The 26,181-nt window shown below is 40.3% G+C and overlaps 3 protein-coding genes across 3 annotated transcripts; 2 read left to right on the forward strand and 1 right to left on the reverse strand.

Moving 5' to 3' along the window:
• Nucleotides 1–553: 553 nt before the first annotated feature.
• LOC130959861 (uncharacterized) lies at nucleotides 554–1,330 on the reverse strand. Its single transcript, XM_057885324.1, has one exon. The coding sequence runs from the start codon at nucleotides 1,328–1,330 to the stop codon at nucleotides 554–556; it is 777 nt and encodes a 258-aa protein (XP_057741307.1).
• Nucleotides 1,331–11,187: 9,857 nt separating this feature from the next.
• LOC130959862 (uncharacterized) lies at nucleotides 11,188–12,030 on the forward strand. Its single transcript, XM_057885325.1, has one exon. The coding sequence runs from the start codon at nucleotides 11,188–11,190 to the stop codon at nucleotides 12,028–12,030; it is 843 nt and encodes a 280-aa protein (XP_057741308.1).
• Nucleotides 12,031–12,162: 132 nt separating this feature from the next.
• On the forward strand, nucleotides 12,163–15,379 carry LOC130959863 (uncharacterized). The gene is made up of 7 exons (XM_057885326.1): nucleotides 12,163–12,533; nucleotides 12,714–12,880; nucleotides 13,106–13,269; nucleotides 13,363–13,542; nucleotides 13,644–14,193; nucleotides 14,311–14,788; nucleotides 15,262–15,379. Exons 1-7 carry the CDS (start codon nucleotides 12,163–12,165, stop codon nucleotides 15,377–15,379), a joined length of 2,028 nt encoding a protein of 675 aa, XP_057741309.1.
• Nucleotides 15,380–26,181: the final 10,802 nt, after the last annotated feature.

Below are 26,181 nucleotides of genomic sequence, written 5' to 3' on the forward strand. Positions count from 1 at the left end.
GAGTAAATGACAGAAAAATCCACTTCCGGGCCCACTTGGTGTGTGCTTGGGCTGAGCATTGAAGCTTTTATGTGTAGAGACATTTTCTGGAGTTAAACGCCAGTTCTCATGCCAGTTTGGGCGTTTAACTCCAAGTTTTATGCCAGTTCCGGCGTTTAACGCTGGAATTTCTGAGGCCGGTTTGCTACGCAGGTTTGGGCCATCAAATCTTGGGCAAAGTATGGACTATTATATATTTCTGGAAAGCCCTGGATGTCTACTTTCCAACGCCGTTGAGAGCGCGCCAATTGGGCTTCTGTAGCTCCAGAAAATCCGCTTCGAGTGCAGGGAGGTCAGAATTCAACAGCATCTGCAGTCCTTTTCAGTCTCTGGATCAGATTTTTGCTCAGAACCTTCAATTTCAGTCAGAAAATACCTGAAATCACAGAAAAACACACAAACTCATAGTAAAGTCCAGAAAAGTGAATTTTAATTAAAAACTAATAAAAATATACTAAAAACTAACTAAAAGATACTAAAAACATACCAAAAACAATGCCAAAAAGTGTACAAATTATCCGCTCATCACCTTCTTAGCACATTCTTCCACTAACTTACACTTATTAACTAGCTCAGCAAAATTTTGTATCTCCAATGGAACTACTGAACTCATCAGATCCTCACGAAGGCCCCCTTCGAACTTCAAACACTTCCATTCTTCAAAGTCAGCAGGATTCCCTTGGCAGATCTTGGAGAAACGGCACAAGTCATCAAACTTACGGGCATATTCTGCAACAGTTGTGTTACCCTGCTTCAGCTGCATAAGTTCCATCTCCTTAGCGTCACGAGCTGCCCTCGGAAAATACTTCTTATAAAATTCATCCTTAAAAGTATTCCAAGGAATATCACCTTCATCTTGTTGCAGCAGTCGTTGTATCCCCTGCCACCAATGCTCAGCTTCTCCTTCCAGCATATAAGTAGCAAACTCCACGTGCTGGCCTTCCGGAACATGCTGCGCTCGCAGTGATCGTTCAATAGCTCGAAACCAATTGTCAGCATCAGTCGCAACAAGTGTACCTTTAAACTTAGGCGGTTTAACTTTCAGAAAAGTCGCAAGGGTCATAGGTCTTTCGAGATGCCCTAAGTTATTCTCATCATTTCCACTATCTTCCCCATGCTCATTCTCATTCCCGTTTCTCACTCCAAGACGATCAACAGCCCTAGCCGCTGCTACTGCAGCCTCACGCACTGCCTCAGCCACAGCGTTCATGGTAGTCATAAACGTCTCCTGTTCCCTCTCGTAGTTAACATTAGGAATTCCTTCCCGTACGCCTCGTCTCCGTGAACCCATCGTGGTTCTATTCACACCAAACAATCATTATTAAGGTGATCAGTCTTAACACTTCAAGTCAAGTGTGAACATTCCCAGAATGAAAACACAGAGACAATCATGCAACACATATCACATAGATATCCTATAAGCATGAGACAGACAACAGAGTATGCAATGAAGCATAATAAGTCCACTCTCCAGGCTCTATTGGGAACGAACTGCTCTGATACCAACTTGTAACGACCCAACTCCCAGTATGCCATGGTCATACAAGAAGCTAAGTGTTACTAACTTATCCTTCTTAATTGTTATCTGTTATTTAATATTTGAGCCTGTTCCTTGTTAGAGCGATGCCAATTTTACGAGTAATTTTTTAATCTTTTTTTTTATTTGTTACGGACGTTCAGGTAAAATAAACAAGCATACAATGAGAGTAATAGAAAAGTGGCATAAAGAAACATAGAAATACAGCTGATAATATACATCATGTACACTATAACAAAACATGTAGCGTTTACACAAGATCAAGTCAGTTTACATCCTCGTCATCCTACGTAGCTAATATTTACACGACACTCCCAGGGCCTTGCCCATGCAAAAAGCCGCTAAACTGGCACCCAGGCTAGCCTAACCACTATATAGCTGCTAGCTCTCGGGTGTACTAACACAAGTGAGAGACTAACTATCAGATAATGTTAGACTAGAGTGTCATCAGAAGAATGCCCCTTCCGCAGTTAAACTATATCTACTCGTGGCCGTTCGGAGAATTGCCGTGAGGCTTGTCCATCTCCTCATCCTGCTCTATCTCTATCTCAGGATCCTCCTCCTCCTCATCATCCGCAGCTACAACTATACCCTCAGATCCTCCGTTCGGGTATATAGGAGCTACCCCATCGTCCGGTAGTGCCGGCTCATCAGGCTGTGGAAAGTCAGGGATCGGCTCAGGGGGAAAGTCCCACTCTGGTGGTATCACAGGTACGTAGTCACCAGCTAACTCGGGCTCATCAGGAATGATAGGCTCAGGTTCCACCTCATTCAAAGGTTGAGCTGGTATAGGGTGCTCGGGGTCATCAGGAAAAGGATGTACAGGTGCGTCAGGATGTAACCAGGATAAGGGAAAGTCGTAAGGAGCATCAAGGTCAAAATGCGGGCTAGACAGAGGATGTTGAAAAGCTCGATTAGGTAATGCATATCGTCTAATATGAGGCTCCAATTCCATGATGAAGTAACTGTGATGTACCGGATCCTCGTAGACGTAAGGGTCCTCGAACTCATAGAAGATCACGCCCGTCTCCATCTGAGGGGGAGGCAGGGAGAGAAGGGGTAAGAACTGGGGAGTCCTTATTAGGGTCGGGGTTATTAGTTACGTTCATTTATTTGGGGTCGATTAGCAGACGAATAACATAATATAGCGAAACAGTAAACAGAAGATAAAGATAGAAATAGAAAGTAGAGACAACAGAACACAAACAGAAGAACACAAGGAAATAAAGCACACCTAGCACTCAAGCAGACAAACATAAAGAAATAGTCACACACAAGAAGAAAAGCAACAGAGAGTGATGTGCAGATAAGAATGATGCATGTCTAGCCCTAGTACAGGCCATGAGCTCACGTGTCGGTTGGCTGCCCGCAATCCCGACATTTATCCGGTCACGAGTAATCCCGATTTCCCGGATACGATTTTCCGTTCCTAAATAAATGCGCATATAATAATAGCCGCTCATTTGAGACAGCCTCTACTTACTGCAGGAAAATATATATACTTTGCTCTGCTCTGGGGAAGCGGAAAATAGCTGTAGGTAACTTAGTTTCCCTACAGAAGCTCTGGGTTGCATTAAGCAACTAATATATATTAAATATAGCTCTGGGTTGCATTAAGCAACTAATATATATTAAATATAGCTCTGGGTTGCATCAAGCAACTAATATATATTAAATATAGCTCTGGGTTGCCTCAAGCAACTAATATATATACATATCTCTTTACTCTGTTCTGGTTGTCCTTTTCTCTGTATCTCTTTACTCTGTTTTAATTACTCTGTTCTCTGTATCTCTTTTCTCTTCTCTGATTACTCTTTTCATCTGTATCTATATTACTCTTTTTCTCTTTATCTCTTTATTTTATTCCGGTTACTCTGTTTTCTGTGTTTTTCTACTCTACTTTGATTTCTCTGCTTAACGTATGTATTTAAAGCTTATGTAAATTTCGGTATGAATAGTTAACCTGTCCCAAATATAGGTTCATTAAGTCTATACTGAAACAGTTTAACTTTTCATATTATACCTAACCCTAGCCGCAACTCAAGTACTAACTAAGTTGCCCTAGTTCGTTCACTAGTCTCTGTCTGTTTTTCTGTCGTTAAAACGTTACAGACTTTTTCTTTGGTTTTTATCTTTCCTTTGACTTTTATCTTTCTTTATCTTTACCTCACTAATATGTTCTTACCACTCCCTAAGTGTTTTATGAAGGTAATTAGGAGAATTCTGCACTTAAAGTTGTCTTTCTAAAGCTTTTACGGAAAACTGCCTTTTTCGCATTATCTTATTATTTTTATTAAAATATTATTTTTATTTAAATATTATTATTTAATATTTTATTATTATTTATTATTTTACTATTAATTTTCGAAAATTAACTTACCTTTTACTTTTAACCTTTAAAATTCACTTTTTACCACCCGTAACTTTTAATATTTCTACTTTTACCACCCTAACTTTCAGAAATTACCAAACAACCCCTTAAGCACCAAAAATTTTACTTCCTTGCCCTTTTTAAGATCTAAGGCCTGTTATTCATTGTTCTTCATCACACTCAAAGTGTTCTTCATGTTTTTCATAAATTCTTCAGATTCTTTCTCTGTTTTTACCCGTTTTTCAGTCTTTTCAGCAACCGATTTTTACTACAATTCATAATAAATTAGCAGCCACTAAAACCCCATCTTTTCTACATGATTTCATCACAAATTGAACCTCAATTTAAGCCTAGGGTTTCGTTTTTCCAGCTGCTCCAAGAACATGAACATAAAGCTTGAATTTCATCAAATTGCATCAAAATTTCACCAAATTTTCACCAAGAATCAATCATATATGCAACCAATTTTTAGCACAGCCAAATAATATAACATTCACACATCTCAAACACAAATAATCAAGATTAATTTCGTGACACCCTACCTGGTTTTGCTGCTCCTAATTCAATCAAACTTTCAGGTGGTCCTTAAGCACTTTTTCCTCCTAAATCACACCAAGAAAACACATATTTAACCATGTTTCCTTGAAACCGAATCAAAAGAGAGATGGTGCAGCCAACTCACCTTGATCCCAGCCTTGATAAGTCATATGATCATGTAGAGAAAGAAGAGAGGATCATTTTGGTCGGATTGGAATTTTGATTTGAGTTTTAGTTCAGCAGAAATCAAGCTTTGAAGATTTGGAACTAAGAACTTTTCTCTCTTTTTCTCTCTACCTATTTTCGGCCACAAAGTGAAAATGAGCCAGCCTTGGGGGTTTTGGGGGTGTAGGGTGAGTTGTGATTGGTTGGCTTAGAGGTGGATTAAAATAATATTAAAATATCTCAGGTGTATAACTACTAAAACTAGGTGTATCGGAACACTTGCAAAAACATCTCTAAAAATTATTTTCTGAGCTACTAGCATAAATGACACTAGTAACATATTTATTATGAGAATAAAACATGAATAATGAGGCCTTAGCATTGCTAAAGTCATCCGAGAGTGCTGGTGCTAAGCAGCACCAGTAAACTGTGAACCCAGTTAAACCGATTTTCTGTTTTTAACTAAAACTGACCAGGTAACCTTATAATATTATTCAAGAAGCTTCTAATACTCATATAATGATGATATTACCCTATTATCTCTCTTCTCTCATGAATCGAGTTCGGTTCGTCAAACTGAGACTATTTACAAAAAACCGGATCAAAACTCCTAACCGATACGGTTCAAAAACTATGTTCTTCATAACTGCATTATCGAGCTTGCCTCTTAAAAGGTTCTAGCTTAAAGATGACATAATGACAATTAGGATTGATATTCTTGATGATATATCAATGGTTTTCCCTTTACTGATCTTCCGGAGAAATTCGTGCTTTCAGAAAAGGTCTCGCGTACTCGAAAATCGGGGTTGTTACATACGTAATTCTCATTCCAATCCATCTCTCTTCCTTCTCTCGAACACACACACTCAAGATCTTCACACACCAAGTCTTATTCATGGCATCATCAAGCTCCAAGAGGTGAAAGGGGAAGGAACCGGTGGAGAGCATTCCTTTCGATGCAGGAAGATTTAAGACCGCCTTCCATGAGCTCTAATTTGAACGGATAAAAAACAAGAAAATATTGCCAGAGTTGACATTCCAGTTTAACAAGGATGAGTGCCCAAAGATTAGAGAAAAGATTGAACATAGGGGTTGGCAAAAGCTCACGAACCCAGAAACAAAGATAAATGCAAACCTCATCAAGGAGTTCTACGCCAATGTGGCCAGAGAAGACAATACTAGGGCCCCCACCTTCAAAAGCTACGTGAGAGGAACAGAGGTGGACTTCAGCCCCAATGCTATAACAAGGACTCTTCAGCTGAGATTGCCATATTTTGATGAGCTCAGTTATCAAGTAAGAATAAGCAATGTCCCCGACGAGGATGAACATGAAGAAATTGTGAACGATATGTGTGTTATATGATCTGATTGGGAAAGGTACTCGGATAAGAGGCCACGGTTCATTAGGAGAGGAGACCTCATCCCGGAAGCCAAGGGATGGTTTGAGCTCGTGAGGAGTTCTATCCTCCCAGCCTCAAATAATTCTGAAGTCAACATTGCTCGAGCTACTATAGTACATTGCTTAATAAAGGGTGGAGGCATCAATGTGCATGAAATTATAGCTGAGGGAATCCAAGATTCAGCCGAGAAGAATGATCCAAGTGCTAGACTTTGGTACCCCAGCACCATCCTTAGACTATGTATGAAAGCCAAGGTAGTATTCGAAGATAACAATCCAAAATGGGTAAACCCGGGGAGGTTAGTTACGCTCCAGCGTATAAACTATGTGGCACTCGCTCAACAGCAAAGAAGGCCTCAGATAAGGAAAAGAACTGCACAAGAAGAGCATCACCAAGAAGAACCTCACCAAGAAGAACCCCAACAAACAGGGTACCAGCAAGAAAAGCAATATGATCCGACCAACATAAATTTGGTTCACATTCAAGGAGCCATTGAGGATCTGGCAAGGAGCTATATGGAGGGACAAGAACAACAACTTCATGTTCAATCTCAAAGGATAGATCATCAAGAAGAACTACTATCTAATTGGATGGGTCAACAAAGGGAGTGGCAGAAACAACAAATGGAGCTGCAACAGGAGCATTACTCCCAGCTCACGCAAGCCATCAATCAAGTGATCGAAAGGTAAGAGCGTGATGCCAGGGCATTTTGGCCAGTTTCACTGACCTTTCTTTACTATTTTTAGGGTAGTTTCATGCATTTTCTTAAGAAATAAGCTAGTTTTGGGTGGATATTCACTCACATCTTGATTCAAGCATACATTGTGCACTTTACATGATTTCATGAGAATTTTGCATGAATTATATGACAAATTGGATGATGCATGACTCGTGACCTGGACTAGAACTTTGATGTACTTTGTTGCTTGATTTCAGGACAAAGGAAGCAAAGGAGAACCACGTTAGCAGCCACGTTAGTTTAACTAACGTGACCTCTAACGTGGAATGGGAGCTAGCTTGCAACGTTAATGAGCAAGGTAATCGCCAATAACGCCCTTGAAGCCATCATAGCCCACGTTGAGAGTCACGTTAACTAAGTTAACGTGAACTCTAACGTGGAAGAAGAAACAAGGCCAACGTTAGTGACACTCTCCTTTGTCACTAACGATGGACCAAGCTCATGAGTGGCCACGTTAGTTGCCACGTTAGTTGCCACGTTAACTTAGTTAACGTGGACTCTAACGTTGGAAAGCAAAAGAGAAGCCAACGTTAGTAACACTAACCTTTGTCACTAACGTTGGCCGAGCCACAATGAGCCACGTTAACTCCCACATTAACTTAGTTAACGTGGAAGCTAACGTGGAGAAAGCAAGTGATCGCCAACGTTAGTGACACTTACCTTCGTCACTAACGTTGGGGTGAACCACCACAAGCCACCATAAGCAACGTTAACTCCCACGTTAACGTGAAAGCTAACGTGGATAAAGAGATAATGAGCCAACGTTAGTGACACTCATCTTTGTCACTAACGTTGGAGATGGCTAGCATTACTACGTTAGAAGCCACGTTAACCTAGTTAACGTGGACTCTAACGTGGGAAGTAGGGGCACATTGAAACGTTAGTGACAAAGGTAAGTGTCACTAACGTTCTCGAAGGACTGGCATTACTACGTTAGAAGCCACGTTAACCTAGTTAACGTGGATTCTAACGTAGGGAGAAGGGGTGACTATCCACGTTATTGGGAAAGGTAGGTCCCAATAACGTGTGCGAAGAACCAAGAGGCAACGTTAGTGGTCACGATAGTGCCACTAACGTTGAAGTTAACGTGATCATACTTGGGTTAGGAATGTTAGTGAAAAAGGTGATTGTCACTAACGATCTCGAAACCACACTTTCACTTAACGTTGACACCACTAACGTCCTAAGCCAAAGTCCTTGCCTACTTCACATTTTCTCTCTGCAAGCAAAGCTATGCCCAATAAAGAGGATAACTGCTTCAAACTTAAGATCCAGAGGCCCACACCCAAGATTTGAAGAGCCAATTAGAAGATCAGAAGAGTAGTATATATAGGAGTAGCTTTGATTTAGATAGGGGCTTGGAAAACTTTAGAGAGCCTTGGGCATAGAACTACTCTCTATATTTTACTTTCTCTGCAACTCCTAGTTTTAGTTTCATGATGTATTCTCCATCTTTATTTTCATTTTCCAGAGCTATGAACAACTAAACCCCTTTCATTGGGTTAGGGAGCTCTGCTGCAATTTGATGGATCAATATTAGTTTTCATTCTTCTTCTATCTTTTCTCTTGATTTTACTAGAAAGCTTTCAATCTTCATCCAATTGGGTAGTTATCTTGGAAAAGAAGCTATTCATACTTGGATCTCTTCGGAACCTTGGAAGAGGAATGAAGAGATCATGCTAGAAATGCTTTCTCATGCTGGACCAAATTGGGTTTGGATGGATATGTGACTATAATCCTACCAATACTTGATTTGAGAATGCATGTGGTATAATCAGTGACCATACTTCATCTCTTCTCATGAGCAATTGACCAAGGAATTGGCTATTGATCAAGATTTGAGAGATTGGATTACCAAGGAATTGGAGTTCGATCACTTAAGATTGCCAAGGAGATCAATGAATGCATTGATTGAGGAAGAGATGAAATTGAATTTGATCCGGAGAATGCAACATCTCCTAAGCCCAATGAACTCCCCATTTCTGATCTTACCCATTCTCTTTAATTTCTGCCATTTACTTTTATGAGCATTTCCCCCATTCCCATTTAAAATTCTGCAATTTACTTTCTGCCATTTACATTCAGCTCTTTATTTCTAGCATTTACTTTTTCTGCTATTTACTTTTCCGCTATTTAATTTTCTGCAAATCTCAAAGCAAATTATGATTCGCTCAACTAGAACATTCCTCTAATTAAAATTGCTTGATTAATCAATCTCTGTGGGATTCGACCTCACTCTATAGTGAGTTTTACTTGACGACAACTCGGTACACTTGCCGAAGGAAATTTGTTACGAGACGAATTTTCCGTGCATCAAGTTTATGGCGCCGTTGCCGGAGATTGATTTTGTATCAACAATGATTAAGTTGGAGGATAACTAGATTGAGCATTTTTCATTCTGCTGATTTAAATTTCTGTTTGAGCAATTTACTTTCAGTTTCAGTTGTTTTTCTTCCCATCTCTTTACCCCTTTATTCCAGTTGTTTACAATCTTTTTCACTCACCCACTAACTGTTTGATATATTGCATCACTCACACTAACAGCAATTTTTAACAAGAATAGTTTCTGCATTTATTTCCTTGCTTGCGCCTTGTTGATTGTATGACAGGGAGAAGAAGCGGGGCTTCAACTTCCTTTGATTCTGAACCTAAGAGGACCTTCCTTAGATTAAGGAGGGAAGCAAGAGGAAAAAGAGTAGTAGGTGCTGAAGAAGAGGAAGAGTACTTCGAACCCAACATGGAAGAGAATTTGGAGAACAATCGTGAAGAAGAAGCTCATAATCATGCCAGAGAAGGCCATGCAAACTGGGCTGGGCATGAAAGGAGGGTCTTAGGATCCTATATCAATCCTAATCCAGGAAACTGTGGAAGCAGCATTCAGAAGCCCACCATACATGCCAACAATTTCGAGCTAAAACCTCAGCTCATCACCCTTGTGCAGAATAATTGTTCATTTGGAGGAGGTGTTCAAGAAGATCCTAATCAACACTTAACCACCTTCTTGAGGATTTGTGACACAGTGAAGTCCAATGGAGTCCACCCGGATGTCTATAGGCTGCTCTTGTTCCCTTTTTCACTCAGGGACAAGGCATCCAAGTGGCTTGAATCCTTCCCAAAGGAAAGCCTGACAAATTGGGAGGAGGTAGTGAACAAGTTTTTGGCAAGGTTTTACCCCCCTCAAAGGATCAATAGGCTGAGAACTGAAGTGCAGACGTTCAGACAACAAGATGGGGAGACACTTTATGAAGCTTGGGAAAGGTTCAAAGATCTGACAAGGAGATGCCCACCAGAGATGTTTAATGAGTGGATCCAACTTCACATCTTCTATGAAGGTCTTTCCTATGAGTCAAAGAAGGCTGTGGATCATTCATCAGGAGGCTCTTTAAACAAGAAGAAAACCATTGAAGAAGCCATAGATGTCATCGAAACAGTTGCTGAGAATGACTACTTCTATGCCTCTGAAAGAAGTAACACTAGAGGAGTAATGGAGCTGAACCACATGGATGCATTGTTAGCTCAAAACAAGATGATCACCAAGCAACTAGCAGATCTTACCAAGAAGGTGGAAGAGAACCAAGTTGCAGTAGCCATCACCTCATCACCAACTCAAGAAGGAGTAAACATAGGAGAAGAAGGTGATTGGGAGCAAGCCAACTATGTGGGAAACTCACCTAGACAAGTCCATGATCCATACTCCAAAACTTACAACTCTGGATGGAGAAATCACCCCAACTTTGGATGGGGAAATCAACAAGACCAAAGCCAAGATCAAAGACGTCCAAATCCCAGCAACATAGCTCACCAACATGCCACACCTAGACCATATCAACACTCACATAACAACCCCTCTCAACACCTATACCAAAGCCAACCTAACCATTCTCATCCCTCCAATCTCAACTCACCATCACCTTCTGATGACAGACTCTCAAGGATTGAGAACTTACTTGAAAGCATATGCAAAGAGATCTAAGACAGTAACGTATTCTGAGAGGAAGTGCAGTCCAATATGCAGAATCAAGATGCTGCCATTAAGAAACTTGAGACACAAATTGGGTACCTATTTAAGCAAATTCCCAGTCACAACCTTTGTAGCGATACTAACTCAAACCAAAGGGAGGAGTGTCAAGCTATCACCCTCAGGAGTGGGAAGGAACTGCAGGAATCCTCCCAGAAACCACAAGAAGAGGGCTCAAATGAAAAAGAATAAAAGCAAGATGGAGCTCAAGCTTCCATTTCAAGTTCGCAAAAAGAAGAAGGAAAGCTGAAGCTAGTCGCCCCAAGAGTCCCATACCCTCAGCAGTTGAGTAAGAAGGGGGATGACAACCAATTCTTGAGATTTTTGGAAATCTTCAAGAAACTACAAATCAACATACCCTTTGCTGAAGCAATAGAACAAATGCCACTCTACGCCAAGTTTTTAAAGGAGCTAATGACTAAGAAGAGAAGCTGGAAGAACAATGAGACTGTGATACTAACCAAAGAATGTAGTGCTATCATTCAGCATAAACTGCCCCAGAAATTGAAAAATCCTGGGAGCTTCCAGATCCCTTGTATTATAGAGGAAATCACAGTAGAGAAGGCTCTATGTGACTTAGGAGCTAGCATCAACTTGATGTCAGTAGCTATGATGAGGAAGATGAAGATTGAGGAGGCTAAACCAACAAAAATGGCCTTACAACTGGCAGACCGATCGTTCAAGTTCCCTCATGGCGTAGTAGAAGATTTGCTGGTGAAAGTGGGAGATTTTATATTCCCAGAAGATTTTGTAGTGCTGGACATGCAGGAGGAAGCCAAGGCCTCCATCATCCTGGGAAGACCGTTCTTAGCCACTGTTGGAGCTGTCATTGATGTCCAAAAGGGTGATCTCACCCTGAGATTACACAATGAAAAGATGACAATCAATGTGTTCAATGCCATGAGTTACCCACCAGAACAATTGGGAGAATGTATGAGGTTGGACTCACTTGAAGAGGAAGTGCAGGAGAGTTTTGAAGAGGAAGAACCTGAAGAGTTAACAGAGGAGGAGTCAACATCTAGTGAAGAGGTCGCAACAACAGAGATTCGCATACAAGGTGCACAAAAGGAAGAGAATGAAAAGATAGAGGCACCCAAACTTGAACTCAAAGCACTGCCACCCACTCTCAAATATGCATACTTAGGAAAGAATGAAAGTTACCCAGTAATCATAAACTCATCCCTCAACCAAGATCAAGAGGATGAACTACTCCAAGTATTGTGAAAGCATAAGGATGCCATTGGATGGACCCTCGCTGACTTGAAGGGAATTAGTTCAGCCATATGCATGCATAAGATACTGTTGGAAGATGATGCCAAACCATCCATTCAATCCCAAAGGAGGCTTAACCCAATCATGAAGGAAGTGGTACAGAAAGAAGTTATGAAATTATGGCAGGGAGGAGTAATCTACCTGATCTCAGACAGCACCTGGGTCAGCCCCGTGCATGTCATGCCCAAAAAAGGAGGAATCACTGTAGTCCCCAATGAGAAGAACGAACTAATTCCTACAAGGACCGTCACAGGATGGCGGATGTGCATAGACTACCAGAAACTCAATGAGGCTACACGAAAGGATCATTTCCCCCTCCCATTCATGGATCAGATGTGGGAAAGACTCGTAGGACACGCATATTATTGTTTTCTCGACGGCTATTCAGGATATAACCAGATAGTGGTTGATCCCAGTGACCAAGAGAAAACCTCATTTACTTGCCCATATGGAGTGTTTGCCTACAGGCGCATGCCATTTGGGCTATGTAATGCACCTGCGACTTTCCAACATTGCATGCTTTCTATCTTCTCAGATATGATAGAGAAATTCATTGAAGTTTTTATGGATGATTTCTCGGTATTCGGAGATTCCTTTACTAGCTGCCTGAATCACCTAGCCTTGGTATTGAAAAGGTGCCAAGAGACCAATCTGGTCTTGAACGGGGAGAAATGTCACTTTATGGTGACAGAAGGAATAGTCCTTGGCCATAAGGTTTCTAACCAAGGCATTGAGGTGGACAGGGCTAAGGTGGAACTTATTGAAAAACTTCCTCCACCTAGTGATGTCAAGGCAATTAGAAGTTTTTAGGACATGCTGGCTTCTACAGAAGGTTTATTAAAGATTTTTCAAAGATAGCCAAGCCCTTGAGCAATCTCCTTGTATCCGACACACCATTTATCTTTGATGAAACATGCATGCTAGCATTCGAGAATTTAAAAAAAGAGATTGTCCTCTGCTCCTATCATTTCCCCACCTGATTGGAACTTACCCTTTGAATTGATGTGTGATGCATCTGATTTTGCAGTTGGAGCCGTGTTAGGGCAGAGGAAGGAAAACTTAGTCCATGTGATATACTATGCTAGCAAAGTCCTCAATGATGCTCAAAGAAACTATACCACTACTGAAAAGGAGTTGCTAGCAATAGTTTTTGCATGTGACAAGTTCAGATCATACCTCATTGGTACTAAAGTGATTGTTTTCACAGATCACACAGCACTTAAATATTTGTTTGCCAAGCAAGAATCAAAACCAAGACTAACAAGATGGATCTTATTGTTGCAGGAATTCAATATTGAAATCAGAGATAAGAAAGGAGTGGAGAACAAGGTAGCAGATCACCTATCCAGAATCCGTCATGAGGAAGGTGGAACACATGATACAAGTGTGAACGAGCTCTTCCCTGATGAGCAATTGATGACAATTCACAAAGCACCATGGTTTGCAGACATTGCCAACTTCAAGGCAACCGGGGCCCTACCTCCAGGGATCAATAAACATCAAAAAGAAAGCTCATAAATGATGCAATATATTTTGTCTGGGATGAGCCATATCTCTTCAAGAAGTATTCAGATGGAATCCTTAGAAGATGTGTCTCGGAAAAAGAAGAACGAGAGGTCCTATGGAATTGCCACGGCTCATGCTATGGAGGCCATTTTGGAGGGGACAGAACTGCAGCAAAGGTGTTGCAAAGCGGATTCTTTTGGCCCACCCTTTTCAAGGATGCCAAAGAACTAGTAAAGAGCTGCAATGAATGCCAAAGATCTGGAAACTTGCCCAAAAGAAATGAGATGCCACAAAATTTCATCTTGGAACTGGAACTGTTTGATGTGTGGGGAATCAATTTCATGGGACCGTTCCCAACCTCATATTCAAACAAGTACATCTTGGTAGCAGTGGATGACGTTTCCAAGTGGGTAGAGGCTATTGCCACTCCAACGAATGATAACAAAATGGTCATGAACTTCCTCAGGAAGAATATCTTTAGCCGTTTTGGAGTCCCCCGAGCACTCATCAGTGATGGAGGGAGTCATTTTTGTAACAAACCACTAGAAGCTCTCCTCCTACGATACGGGGTAAAACACAAGGTTGCCACACCTTACCATCCCCAAACAAGTGGGCAAACTAAGATATCCAACAGAGAGCTAAAAAGGATTTTGGAAAAGACTGTGGGTGCATCAAGAAAGGATTGGTCGAAGAAGCTGGATGATGCTCTTTGGGCATACCAAACAGCATTCAAAACACCAATTGGAATGTCCCCATATCAATTGGTGTATGAGAAAGCTTGTCATTTACCACTGGAGCTGGAACACAAAGCTCTCTGGGCTCTCAAGATACTAAATTTTGACAGCATTGCTGCTGGTGCAAAGAGGATCTTGCAGCTACAAGAGATGGAGGAATTTAGATCACAAGCCTATGAAAATGCCAAGATTTATAAAGAAAAGGCAAAGAGAAGACATGACCTGCATCTTGCACCCAGGAGTTTTGAAAAGGGGCAACAAGTACTCCTCTACAATTCCAAATTGAGATTGTTCCCAGGAAAACTCAAATCAAGGTGGTCCGGACCTTTTCTTGTCACAAAAGTCTCGCCATATGGACACATAGAAATCATGGATGAAAGTTCAGAGAGGACTTTCACTGTGAACGGACAAAGGCTGAAGCATTATATGGGCAACATAGGGGAAAACCCCAGAGTAAAGTATCATCTCAAGTAATGGAGGAATCGTCGAGCTGGCGACGCTAAAAGAGCGCTCTGTTGGGAGGCAACCCAACCTGAGATAGTTTCGTTTTCATTTTCATTTCAATAAATATCACAAGTTGTTTCCCAGGTATTGCGAGGAGCTAAGTTTGGTGTTCCACACCAAAACAATCCAAGAGTGAAAGTGTAATTCTAAGTTTGGTGTTCCACCAAAGATATTAGTTAGAATCACACTACCTCCCAAAACACATTGCTAGCTCTAACTAATCAGGGGAACCACTTAGTTGTAGTTTAGTCTTTAGTTAATAATGGTTTTGTTAACAACATGATATGAGGTTCTCTGCATGTATGAAAACTTTTGTACTGGGCAAGGAACTAAGTTTGGTGTTCACACACCAACTTCAGTTCAGAAGTTCACAAGCATACATGCAAACTAACTATTTCTCAAGTGTTTCGGTAACAAGCAACTTCCAATAACTTTGCAGGAACCTTATGAGGAAATGGTGCACCTTCATCCAAGAAAGTGAAGTAGCAAAGACTATGGATGATGACAAAGAGGAGGGCAACCAGAAACCATCACCCGAAGGTTGTATTGTTACTTAATTCCATGTACTGAGAATGTTAAAATTGGAAGTCCAAATGCACCTTTGATTAATAGTTACTCGTTAGTTGGAACTTTTTCAATTCTGTCTTTAAGTTTCTCACAGCTTAAGTCTGTGTTTTCTAGCCTGAATGTCATTACTGCATCATTTCCTTACTTACTTGTATGCTTGTCCTTTTGAATCAAATGAAAAGAGAATGAGTGTTTTATAAAAGACCAAAGTGGAGTTCATACTATGGAGTAAGTTCCTGAGTTTGTGGTGTAATCATAAGTTAGCTAAGTTGGTTCACCAACAAGGTGGGAAGACAACTATCTGTCCTGAATCCTATGCTTTGAACACACCCCATGAGACGAACTAAATAACAAGATCCTAATAAAAAAAAGGGAAAGAAAAAAAGAAAGTGAAGAATAAAAGAAAAATAGCAAGAAAAGAGGCTAGGCACCAAGGGGTTGAGTCTTGAGGGATGTGTCTGTGGTGTTCTTGTACCAAGGATCTGCTTGGATTACTAAGCTCTCAGGGGTTCTTTATCACCTGGTAACTTGGGTTAACTAACCCGAGATTATCAGCTGAAAGTCCACTATCAAGAGTAATCTTTGCTACAGAACATTTAGTAGCCCAAAGAGGTGCTGGATGATGTGCGGAAAACGATCCGACACAAAACTCACCGGCAAGTGTACCGGGTCGCATCAAGTAATAATAACTCACATGAGTGAGGTCGATCCCACAGGGATTGAAGGATTGAGCAATGTTAGTTTAGTGGTTGATTTAGTCAAGCGAATTAAGTATTGGTTGAGTGTTTTGTATCCAACAGCAATTAAACAACAGGAAATGTAAAGGGGGAAGGGAAGAATTGCAAAAATTAAAAGGAACTGAAAGTAAAAGGACTGAATCTTAAAGAACAAGAAATTAAATGACTGAAACTTAAAGTGCAAGAAACGTAAATTGCAGTAACTTAAAGTGCAAGAAATATAAATTGCTTAAATGAAAAAGGGATTTGAGGATTGGGATTTCAGAATTTAAGCAATGGAAATTAAATTGCAGCAAGTAATAAAGCAGAAGATGACTTGGAAATACTCAGAATTCAAACAGAGAGGAAATTGAGTTGCAGTAGAGGTTCACAGAAGAACCAAAAGGAAAATGTGATCTCAGGACTCCAGAGACTAGATAGCAAAGTCTAGATCTCAATTGCCTTCCCAGATCCAAATTCCCAAAGCAATTAACAAGAAATTAAAGAAGAGGCAGTAAAGGGAATGTAATTGAACTTAATTATGCAGAGAAAAAATTAAAGAGCTCTTGAGTGGAGATTGAGACAGAATTCCCTCAATTCTTGACACCCAAGACTCAAACAAGAAAGGTAAAGATGCCCAAGTAAGAACCAGGAAGAAGAGAGATCAATTCTCCTCCCAAATTCTCAGAAATCTTGGTGAAGTCTCTTAAAGAAAATTTAAAAGTTTCAAAATAAAAATGAAGATTCAAAGCTCAAAGCCAAAAGTTCCTAATTACATCAAACTAGCTCCTATTTATACACTTTCTATTCTTGGATCTTGAGATTTGGATGGGCTTTTGATTTGGTGAAGAAAATGAATTAAATTGGATTTTTAATTCAATTTTTAGCCCAAAACAATTTGCTTCCAGGAGGCTGCCCTGCCCTTGTGGAGGGCAGGGCAGAAAATGATGCGTGCGGCCGTTGGTGCCTTGGTGCGTGCGTGTTGGTGCTGCAGGATGCTGCCCTGCCCTTGTGGAGGGCAGGGCAGGAATTTTTTGTGCGCCAGAATGATGCCCGTGCGTGCTGCTGGTGCTGCCGAGACTTCCCTTGGTGCGCCAGAATGGTGCGCTGACCGTGCCACAACAAAATGCTGCCCTGCCCTTGCGGAGGGCAGGGCAATGTTTCCAAATTGAAGTCCCGTGTTCGAAACTCGGGCAATGCACACGCTACACTTTTTCCTTGATTTTCTTGGCACCAAAGTAAGGCTTAGTTCTTTGATTCCTCATGGTGCCGTGTTCGATCCTTGTGGCAAGCAATGGTGAGCTTTTTCTTTGGATTTCTTCCTTTGTTGAGCCCGATATTGCCCTTGAGGAGGGCAGGGCAGTGTTTTTGATCTTCTTGATTCATGGCACCAATTTGTGCTCTGCCCTTGTTGTGGGCAGGGCAGTGTTGCCTTTCAAGCCTTGTTTCCTTATGTTGCCCTCCTAGAGGGCAGTGTGCCCTTGTGGAGGGCAATGCTTGCTTCCTCCTTTAATGCGCCACACTTGTTCTCTCTTGGGCCACGCTTTCTTAAGCCACGCTTCCTCTTTTCTTCTTTTCTTCACCTACAATAAACTAAAACAATCACTCAAAGTATCACTAAATTCACAAGGCTTATAAATTAATTAAAAATCAATTAAATTCAGCTTAAACCTCATGAGTTAACATTAATTTCATGGTGGTTGTTTGATTTAAAGAAGTTATGCATTTTCACTCCAAATCACTTACTTAGGATGCAAGAAAGTGCATAAAGACTAGTAAAACAAGTGAAATTAGCTTGAAAAATGGGTATATGATGTCCTGTCCTCACAACACCAAACTTAAATCTTGCTTGTCCCCAAGCAAGCATCAAAACTAAGAGAAAATGAAATGAACAAGAAAAGAAACATATCCTTATTAGGCATATAGCAGAATGTGATTCATGGGGTTTTTATGCAGATAATGATAACTCGATTATTGTTGCTGTTACATAATATACATTTTCCTCAAAGGCTTGCTAAACTTGCTGTTATAAGGTTTATTCTTTCTTTGCTCCCTTGCTAACTTTTCTTTTCTCATGTTGCTTATCAAGCTTATTATTCTTGAAGGCTTGGTGTCTAATGTTGAAGTAGTAGCCTTTGGCTTTATTTTTTTCTCAACATCTTCCACCACAGACACATAGCTCACTACTTCTTCCTAGGATCATTGATGCCCAGCATCTCTTTGGATAACTAAATGTTCTGTATCTAGGTTGCTCTTTATTGTGGACTTTCAATTGGCCATCCCAAATCAGTTGATCTAAGTGACCGGGTTTTAAAATACCCCTTAGAATTTACTTATCCAAGCATATCCTAGTACAAGAACACCACAGGCATGTGTCCTAGGGTCCAAGCTATTGGTGTCCAGCTTTTATTCTTTGTTTTTTTCTTGCCACATTGGCTTTTTCTTCTTCCTTTTCTTTCTGTTTTATTTTTGTTCTCAAGGGCTTTTTTCTTTTCTGATAAGAACCTTTATAACAGCAAGCTAGCTTACACTTAAATGAAAATGTTATTATGCAGCACTTATTTCATGAGTTATTCATTTAATAAAACACATATACCACCATTGACTTCCATTCTACTTATGCAACATTGGATTTTTACTTTTCAATTCAAACAAAATCTCTTTTATTCAAGCATATGGGAAACAAAACAAAATTCAAGCTAAATGATGAATGACAAGCATTATGCAGATTATCATACTTGATCAAACAACTTCACTTGCAACTAGATAAACACTTTAGCAAGATATATAATGGTTCCCATGTTCAAAACAATTCACAGCAGCAAGGATTAAGTTTAGACACAACCTTTGAAGTTGCAGACCTTTGATTCTTCCTTCTATTGTGTTTTCTTTGAGTTAAGATGCACCATATCTTCAATTGTTGACTCATGTCCTGCATAATTCTCAAAGTTGCTTGCTTCTCAAGCCCTTAAGTGTATGGTTAGTATGCATAAATTGAGTGTGGCTCTTGGATTCTGGTGTGTGAACACCAAACTTAATTGATTGCCACTACCTCTGATGCAACAAGTTAACCATATTTGAAACCTTACATCCTTGCTGAAGGTTATGGGATTAAAGCTAGAAAGCAGTTAAATAGTTGAAAAATTTGTTCGATTGCTTGGAGCTAGCATTATGCAAGTGGTGAGAATGTGCTTTTATTTAAAATTTTTGGTGGAACACCAAACTTAGAATCTTTCATTCTCTCTTAATTTGTTTTGGTGTGCAACACCAAACTTAGCTCCTTGCAATGCATATCAATGATTCAACATCTTTATTGAAAAAGCTATGAAAAGAAAACTACCTCAGGTTGGGTTGCCTCCCAATAAGTGCTTCTTTATTGTCACTAGCTTGACATCCTCCATCTGCTGATTATGAAGATTGAAAACCACAGTGCCTTAGCTTGTCTCTCTTTACTGTGAACTTCCTTCCTGTTTCTTTTTTGATGACTTCTATGAATTCCTGTGGAAGGATTTTAGTCACAATGTATTGATCAGACAGCTGTGGAAACACCTTCATGGTTTGACTATTTATCATTACTCTATACCCTAGTGAAAATTTTCCAGTGGGGGTTTTCTGCTTTTCTTTAATTCTATCCTCTGTCTCTCCTTGTAAGAATTCCTTGTTGTGTTTTTCTTGGCTGGTACTTTCTTTGTCCAAGGTTTTTTTACTTTCCTCTATGACCCTTTTCCATCCTTCCTTCTCTGCAGCATCCTTGTTGTCAGTTGGTTTGTCTTCAATGGTTCTGGGGGAAGTATTTGCCCTCTTCTCACCCATTTCTGCAAAGTGCTTCGCCAGTTGAGCTATCTACCCCTCAATTCTTCTGATTGAACTCTCTTGGTTCTTTGTTATCTCCTCTTGGTGTTTCATCATTCTCTCCATTAAGATCTCCAAGTTCGTGATCCTCTGAGAGTCTTGTGAGATTGGTTGGTTGTGAGATATTGAAGGGTGGAAGGGTGGGTGTTGTGGTGGCATGTAGTGGTTGTTGTTACTATAATGGTGTCTTTGTTGGTTTGTGAAGTTGGGGTTGTTATAATTGAAGTCCCTTGGTTTGTGACTTTGGTACTTGGTCCTTCTCCAGTTGGAATGAGTCTGGAAGTGACTGTGTTGTGAGTATTGACTTTGATTGGTTTTAGTGGGTGAGTGATGTTGGTTGTTTGTGGTCATGGATTTGCCCTGGTTGAAACTTCCTTGTTCTTGATGTTGAGACTCCCTCGTTCTCAGATAAGAATGAGGTCTCCATGGTGGAAATTGGGCATTCACTGCAGCAGACTGCAGGCAATCATCTTTTCTATCTCTCAGTTCCATGTGTTGCTGTGTTTGATGGTGCATTTGTTTGTTTAGGTTCATGGATGCCTTCATTCCTTCAAGTTTCATCACTTCTTTTTCTGAAGTTGCATCCTGTGGTTTCTCGCATGAGTGTTGGTTGATGACTCCTTTGTCATTGAAATTTGCAATTCCTTGGGCAGTTGTTGTTGCTTTGAGTAAGCCATCTGAGAAGTAATATACTGCTTTTCTTGTTTCTGGGGTTAATCCTTCATAAAAAGCTCGGAAGTCCACTTTATCAGTTGCTTTCTTGTATCTCTCCCAGGCCTTGAAGAGTGGTTCTTCTTCCCCTTGTGTGAATAGATATTCCTCCTCTTTCAGCTGAATGATCTGTCTGGATGAGGAGAATTTGGCCAGAAATTTGGTGACCAAATCATCCCAACTAGTGATGCTTCCTTGGGGAAGAGTTTCAAACCATTGTACAGCTTCACCTTTTAATGAGAAAGGGAATAACAGGATCTTATAAGTGTCATGATCTGGACCATTAGTTTTGACAGCATTACAAGTCCTCAGAAAAGTGGAAATGTGCTGCTGAGGATCTTCCAATGGATTTCCGTTATAAGAACAATTGTTCTTGATGAGTGTAATAAGTGGTGGCTTCATGTCATGATATCCTTTGTTTGTAAAAACTTGATTTCCTGTGGTACGTAAACAATCAGGATAAACAAACAGCAGCACGCTTGAGAATTGAGTGCAGTTAATTGAGATAAACTGTTAGTGAGTTAATAGAGGCAATTTCTCAAACAGTTAGTGTGTTAGTTAAAATTAAAGAAAAAGTGCTTGATCTAGATCTCCACTTCACGTAATCATTGTCAATCTATTTCAATCCCCGGCAACGGCGCCAAAAACTTGATGTGCAGAAAACGATCCGACACAAAACTCACTGGCAAGTGTACCGGGTCGCATCAAGTAATAATAACTCACATGAGTGAGGTCGATCCCACATGGATTGAAGGATTGAGCAATTTTAGTTTAGTGGTTGATTTAGTCAAGCGAATTAAGTATTGGTTGAGTGTTTTGTATCCAACAGCAATTAAACAACAGGAAATGTAAAGGGGAAAGGGAAGAATTGTAGAAATTAAAAGGAACTGAAAGTAAAAGGACCGAATCTTAAAGAACAAGAAATTAAATGACTGAAACTTAAAGTGCAAGAAATGTAAATTGCAGTAACTTAAAGTGCAAGAAATATAAATTGCTTGAATGAAAAAGGGATTTGAGGATTGGGATTTCAGAATTTAAGCAATGGAAATTAAATTGCAGCAAGTAATAAAGCAGAAGATGACTTGGAAATACTCAGAATTCAAACAGAGAGGAAATTGAGTTGCAGCAGAGGTTCACAGAAGAACCAAAAGGAAAATGTGATCTCAGGACTCCAGAGACTAGATAGCAAAGTCTAGATCTCAATTGCCTTCCCAGATCCAAATTCCCAAAGCAATTAACAAGAAATTAAAGAAGAGGCAGTAAAGGGAATGTAATTGAACTTAATTATGCAGAGAAGAAATTAAAGAGCTCTTGAGTGGAGATTGAGACAGAATTCCCTCAATTCTTGACACCCAAGACTCAAACAAGAAAGGTAAAGATGCCCAAGTAAGAACCAGGAAGAAGAGAGATCAATTCTCCTCCCAAATTCTCAGAAATCTTGGTGAAGTCTCTTAAAGAAAATTTAAAAGTTTCAAAATAAAAATAAAGATTTAAAGCTCAAAGCCAAAAGTTCCTAATTACATCAAACTAGCTCCTATTTATACACTTTCTATTCTTGGATCTTGAGATTTGGATGGGCTTTTGATTTGGTGAAGAAAATGAATTAAATTGGATTTTTAATTCAATTTTTAGCCCAAAACAATTTGCTTCCAGAAGGCTGCCCTGCCCTTGTGGAGGGCAGGGCAGAAAATGATGCGTGCGGCCGTTGGTGCCTTGGTGCGTGCGTGTTGGTGCTGCAGGATGCTGCCCTGCCCTTGTGGAGGGCAGGGCAGGAATTTTTGGTGCGCCAGAATGATGCCCGTGCGTGTGCTGGTGCTGCCGAGACTTCCCTTGGTGCGCCAGAATGGTGCGCTGACCGTGCGACAACAAAATGCTTCCCTGCCCTTGCGGAGGGCAGGGCAATGTTTCCTAATTGAAGTCCCATGTTCGAAACTCGGGCAATGCACACACTACACTTTTTCCTTGATTTTCTTGGCACCAAAGTAAGGCTTAGTTCTTTGATTTCTCATGGTGCCGTGTTCGATCCTTGTGGCAAGCAATGGTGAGCTTTTTCTTTGGATTTCTTCCTTTGTTGAGCCCGATATTGCCCTTGAGGAGGGCAGGGCAGTGTTTTTGATTTTCTTGATTCATGGCACCAATTTGTGCTCTGTCCTTGTTGTGGGCAGGGCAGTGTTGCCTTTCAAGCCTTGTTTCCTTATGTTGCCCTCCTAGAGGGCAGTGTGCCCTTGTGGAGGGCAATGCTTGCTTCCTCCTTTAATGCGCCACACTTGTTCTCTCTTGGGCCACGCTTTCTTAAGCCACGCTTCCTCTTTTCTTCTTTTCTTCACCTACAATAAACCAAAACAACCACTCAAAGTATCACTAAATTCACAAGGCTTATAAATTAATTAAAAATCAATTAAATTCAGCTTAAACCTCATGAGTTAACATTAATTTCATGGTGGTTGTTTGATTTAAAGAAGTTATGCATTTTCACTCCAAATCACTTACTTAGGATGCAAGAAAGTGCATAAAGACTAGTAAAACAAGTGAAATTAGCTTGAAAAATGGGTATATGATGACCTGTCATCACTGGACACCAAGACCTCAAGGAAAGAAAATAAACAAACCATGTGCCTGTGGTGTGTATGTATGGGGGAGAGACTTGAGGAAGTAAGTCCTTAGGGGTGTTTCAACACCTAGCACCTTGAACCAACTGGTTCGGGAGTGTTGGCTGAAAGCTTATTCTAAAGAGTTGCCCCCTTACAGAGCACTTAGCCTAAGAACAGAAATAATCCCTGAAATGATAACAAAAGGATCAATAAATAAAAGTCTCATGGGATGCAATCAAGTGAGTGTTCTAGGACATGATAAAGGTCTAAAAGCCAGTGAAGGAATGAACCTAAGTTGTTATGCATGAAACCACCATAAAACCAGGGACATGATATCCACAAGAATGACTCATTTCTCTTGGAATTCCATTCATCATTCTCTTGCTCCAGTACTTGCTTAGGGACAAGTAAGCTTTAAGTTTGGTGTTGTGATACCAGAGCATTTTTGTCAGTTTCACTGACCTTTCTTTACTGTTTTTAGGGTAGTTTCATGCATTATCTTAAGAAATAAGCTAGTTTTGGGTGGATATTCACTCACATCTTGATTCAAGCATACATTGTGCACTTTACATGATTTCATGAGAATTTTGCATGAATTATATGACAAATTGGATGATGCATGACTCATGACCTGGATTAGAACTTTGATGCACTTTGTTGCTTGATTTCAGGACAAAGGAAGCAAAGGAGAACCACGTTAGCAGCCACGTTAGTTTAACTAACGTGACCTCTAACGTGGAATGGGACCTAGCTTGCAACATTAATGAGAAAGGTAATCGCCAATAATTCCCTCGAAGCCATCATAGCCCACGTTGAGAGTCACGTTAACTAAGTTAACGTGAACTCTAACGTGGAAGAAGAAGCAAGGCCAACGTTAGTGACACTCTCCTTTGTCACTAACGATGGACCAAGCTCATGAGTGGCCACGTTAGTTGCCACGTTAACTTAGTTAACGTGGACTCTAACATTGGAAAGCAAAAGAGAAGCCAACGTTAGTGACACTAAACTTTGTCACTAACGTTGGCCGAGCCACAATGAGCCACGTTAACTCCTACGTTAACTTAGTTAACGTGGAAGCTAACGTGGAGAAAGCAAGTGATCGCCAACGTTAGTGACACTTACCTTTGTCACTAACGTTGGGGTGAACCACCACAAGCCACCATAAGCAACGTCAACACCCATGTTAACTTAGTTAATGTGGAAGCTAACGTTGATAAAGAGATAATGAGCCAACGTTAGTGACACTCACCTTTGTCACTAACGTTGGAGATGGCTAGCATTACTACGTTAGAAGCCACGTTAACCTAGTTAACGTGGACTCTAACGTGGGAAGTAGGGGCACATTGGAACGTTAGTGACAAAGGTAAGTGTCACTAATATTCTCGAAGGATTGGCATTACTACGTTAGAAGCCACGTTAACCTAGTTAACGTGGATTCTAACGTAGGGAGAAGGGGTGACTATCCACGTTATTGGGAAAGGTAGGTCCCAATAACGTGTGCGAAGGACCAAGAGGCAACGTTAATGGTCACGATAGTGCCACTAACGTTGAAGTTAACGTGATCATACTTGGGTTAGGAACGTTAGTGAAAAAGGTGATTGTCACTAACGATCTCGAACCCACACTTTCACTTAACGTTGACACCACTAACGTCCTAAGCCAAAGTCCCTGCCTACTTCACATTTTCTCTCTACAAGCAAAGCTAAGCCCAATAAAGAGGATAACTGCTTCAAACTTAAGATCCAGAGGCCCACACCCAAGATTTGAAGAGCCAATTAGAAGATCAGAAGAGTAGTATATATAGGAGTAGCTTTGGAAAACTTTAGAGAGCCTTGGGCATAGAACTACTCTCTGTATTTTACTTTCTCTGCAACTCCTAGTTTTACTTTCATGATGTATTCTCCATCTTTGTTTTCATTTTCCAGAGCTATGAACAACTAAACCCCTTTCATTGGGTTAAGGAGCTCTGCTGCAATTTGATGGATCAATATTAGTTTTCATTTTTCTTCTTCTATCTTTTCTCTTGATTTTACTAGAAAGCTTTCAATCTTCATCCAATTGGGTAGTTATCTTGGAAAAGAAGCTATTCATACTTGGATCTCTTTGGAACCTTGGAAGAGGAATGAAGAGATCATGCTAGAAATGCTTTCTCATGCTGGACCAAATTAGGTTTGGATGGATATGTGACTATAATCCTACCAATACTTGATTTGGGAATACATGTGGTATAATCAGTGACCATACTTCATCTCTTCTCATGAGCAATTGACCAAGGAATTGGCTATTGATCAAGATTTGAGAGATTGGATTACCAAGGAATTGGAATTCGATCACTTAAGATTGCCAAGGAGATCAATGAATGCATTGATTGAGGAAGAGATGAAATTGAATTTGATCCGGAGAATGCAACATCTCCTAAGCCAAACTCCCCATTTCTAATCTTACCCATTCTCTTTAATTTATGCCATTTACTTTTTGAGCATTTCCCCCATTCCCATTTAAGATTCTGCAATTTACTTTCTGCTATTTACATTCAGCTCTTTATTTCTAGCATTTACTTTTTCTGCTATTTACTTTTTCGCTATTTAATTTTCTGCAAATCTCAAAGAAAATTCTGATTCGCTCAACTAGAACATTCCTCTAATTAAAATTGCTTGATCAATCAATCTCTATGGGATTCGACCTCACTCTATAGTTGTTTTTACTTGACGACAACTCGGTACACTTGCCGAAGGAAATTTGTTACGAGACGAATTTTCCGTGCATCAAGTTTATGGCGCATTGCTGGGGATTGATTTTGTATCAACAATGATTAAGTTGGAGGATAACTAGATTGAGCATTTTTCATTCTGCTGATTTAAATTTCTGTTTGAGCAATTTACTTTCAGTTTCAGTTGTTTTTCTTCCCATCGCTTTACCCCT

Source organism: Arachis stenosperma, unplaced genomic scaffold, assembly GCF_014773155.1.
Source record: "Arachis stenosperma cultivar V10309 unplaced genomic scaffold, arast.V10309.gnm1.PFL2 arast.V10309.gnm1.Scaffold_100025, whole genome shotgun sequence".
Classification (NCBI taxonomy): Eukaryota; Viridiplantae; Streptophyta; class Magnoliopsida; order Fabales; family Fabaceae; genus Arachis; species Arachis stenosperma.

Excerpts from the sequence above, each read along its gene's own strand:
- LOC130959861 (XM_057885324.1), bottom strand. The coding sequence starts at position 1,330 with ATGGGTTCACGGAGACGAGGCGTACGGGAAGGAATTCCTAATGTTAAC.
- LOC130959862 (XM_057885325.1), top strand. The coding sequence starts at position 11,188 with ATGCCACTCTACGCCAAGTTTTTAAAGGAGCTAATGACTAAGAAGAGA.
- LOC130959863 (XM_057885326.1), top strand. The coding sequence starts at position 12,163 with ATGAAGGAAGTGGTACAGAAAGAAGTTATGAAATTATGGCAGGGAGGA. Across the intron at positions 13,543-13,643 it reads CAGACATTGCCAACTTCAAG|TATTCAGATGGAATCCTTAG; the intron begins GCAACCGGGGCC and ends CTCTTCAAGAAG. Across the intron at positions 14,789-15,261 it reads AGAGTAAAGTATCATCTCAA|GAACCTTATGAGGAAATGGT; the intron begins GTAATGGAGGAA and ends ATAACTTTGCAG.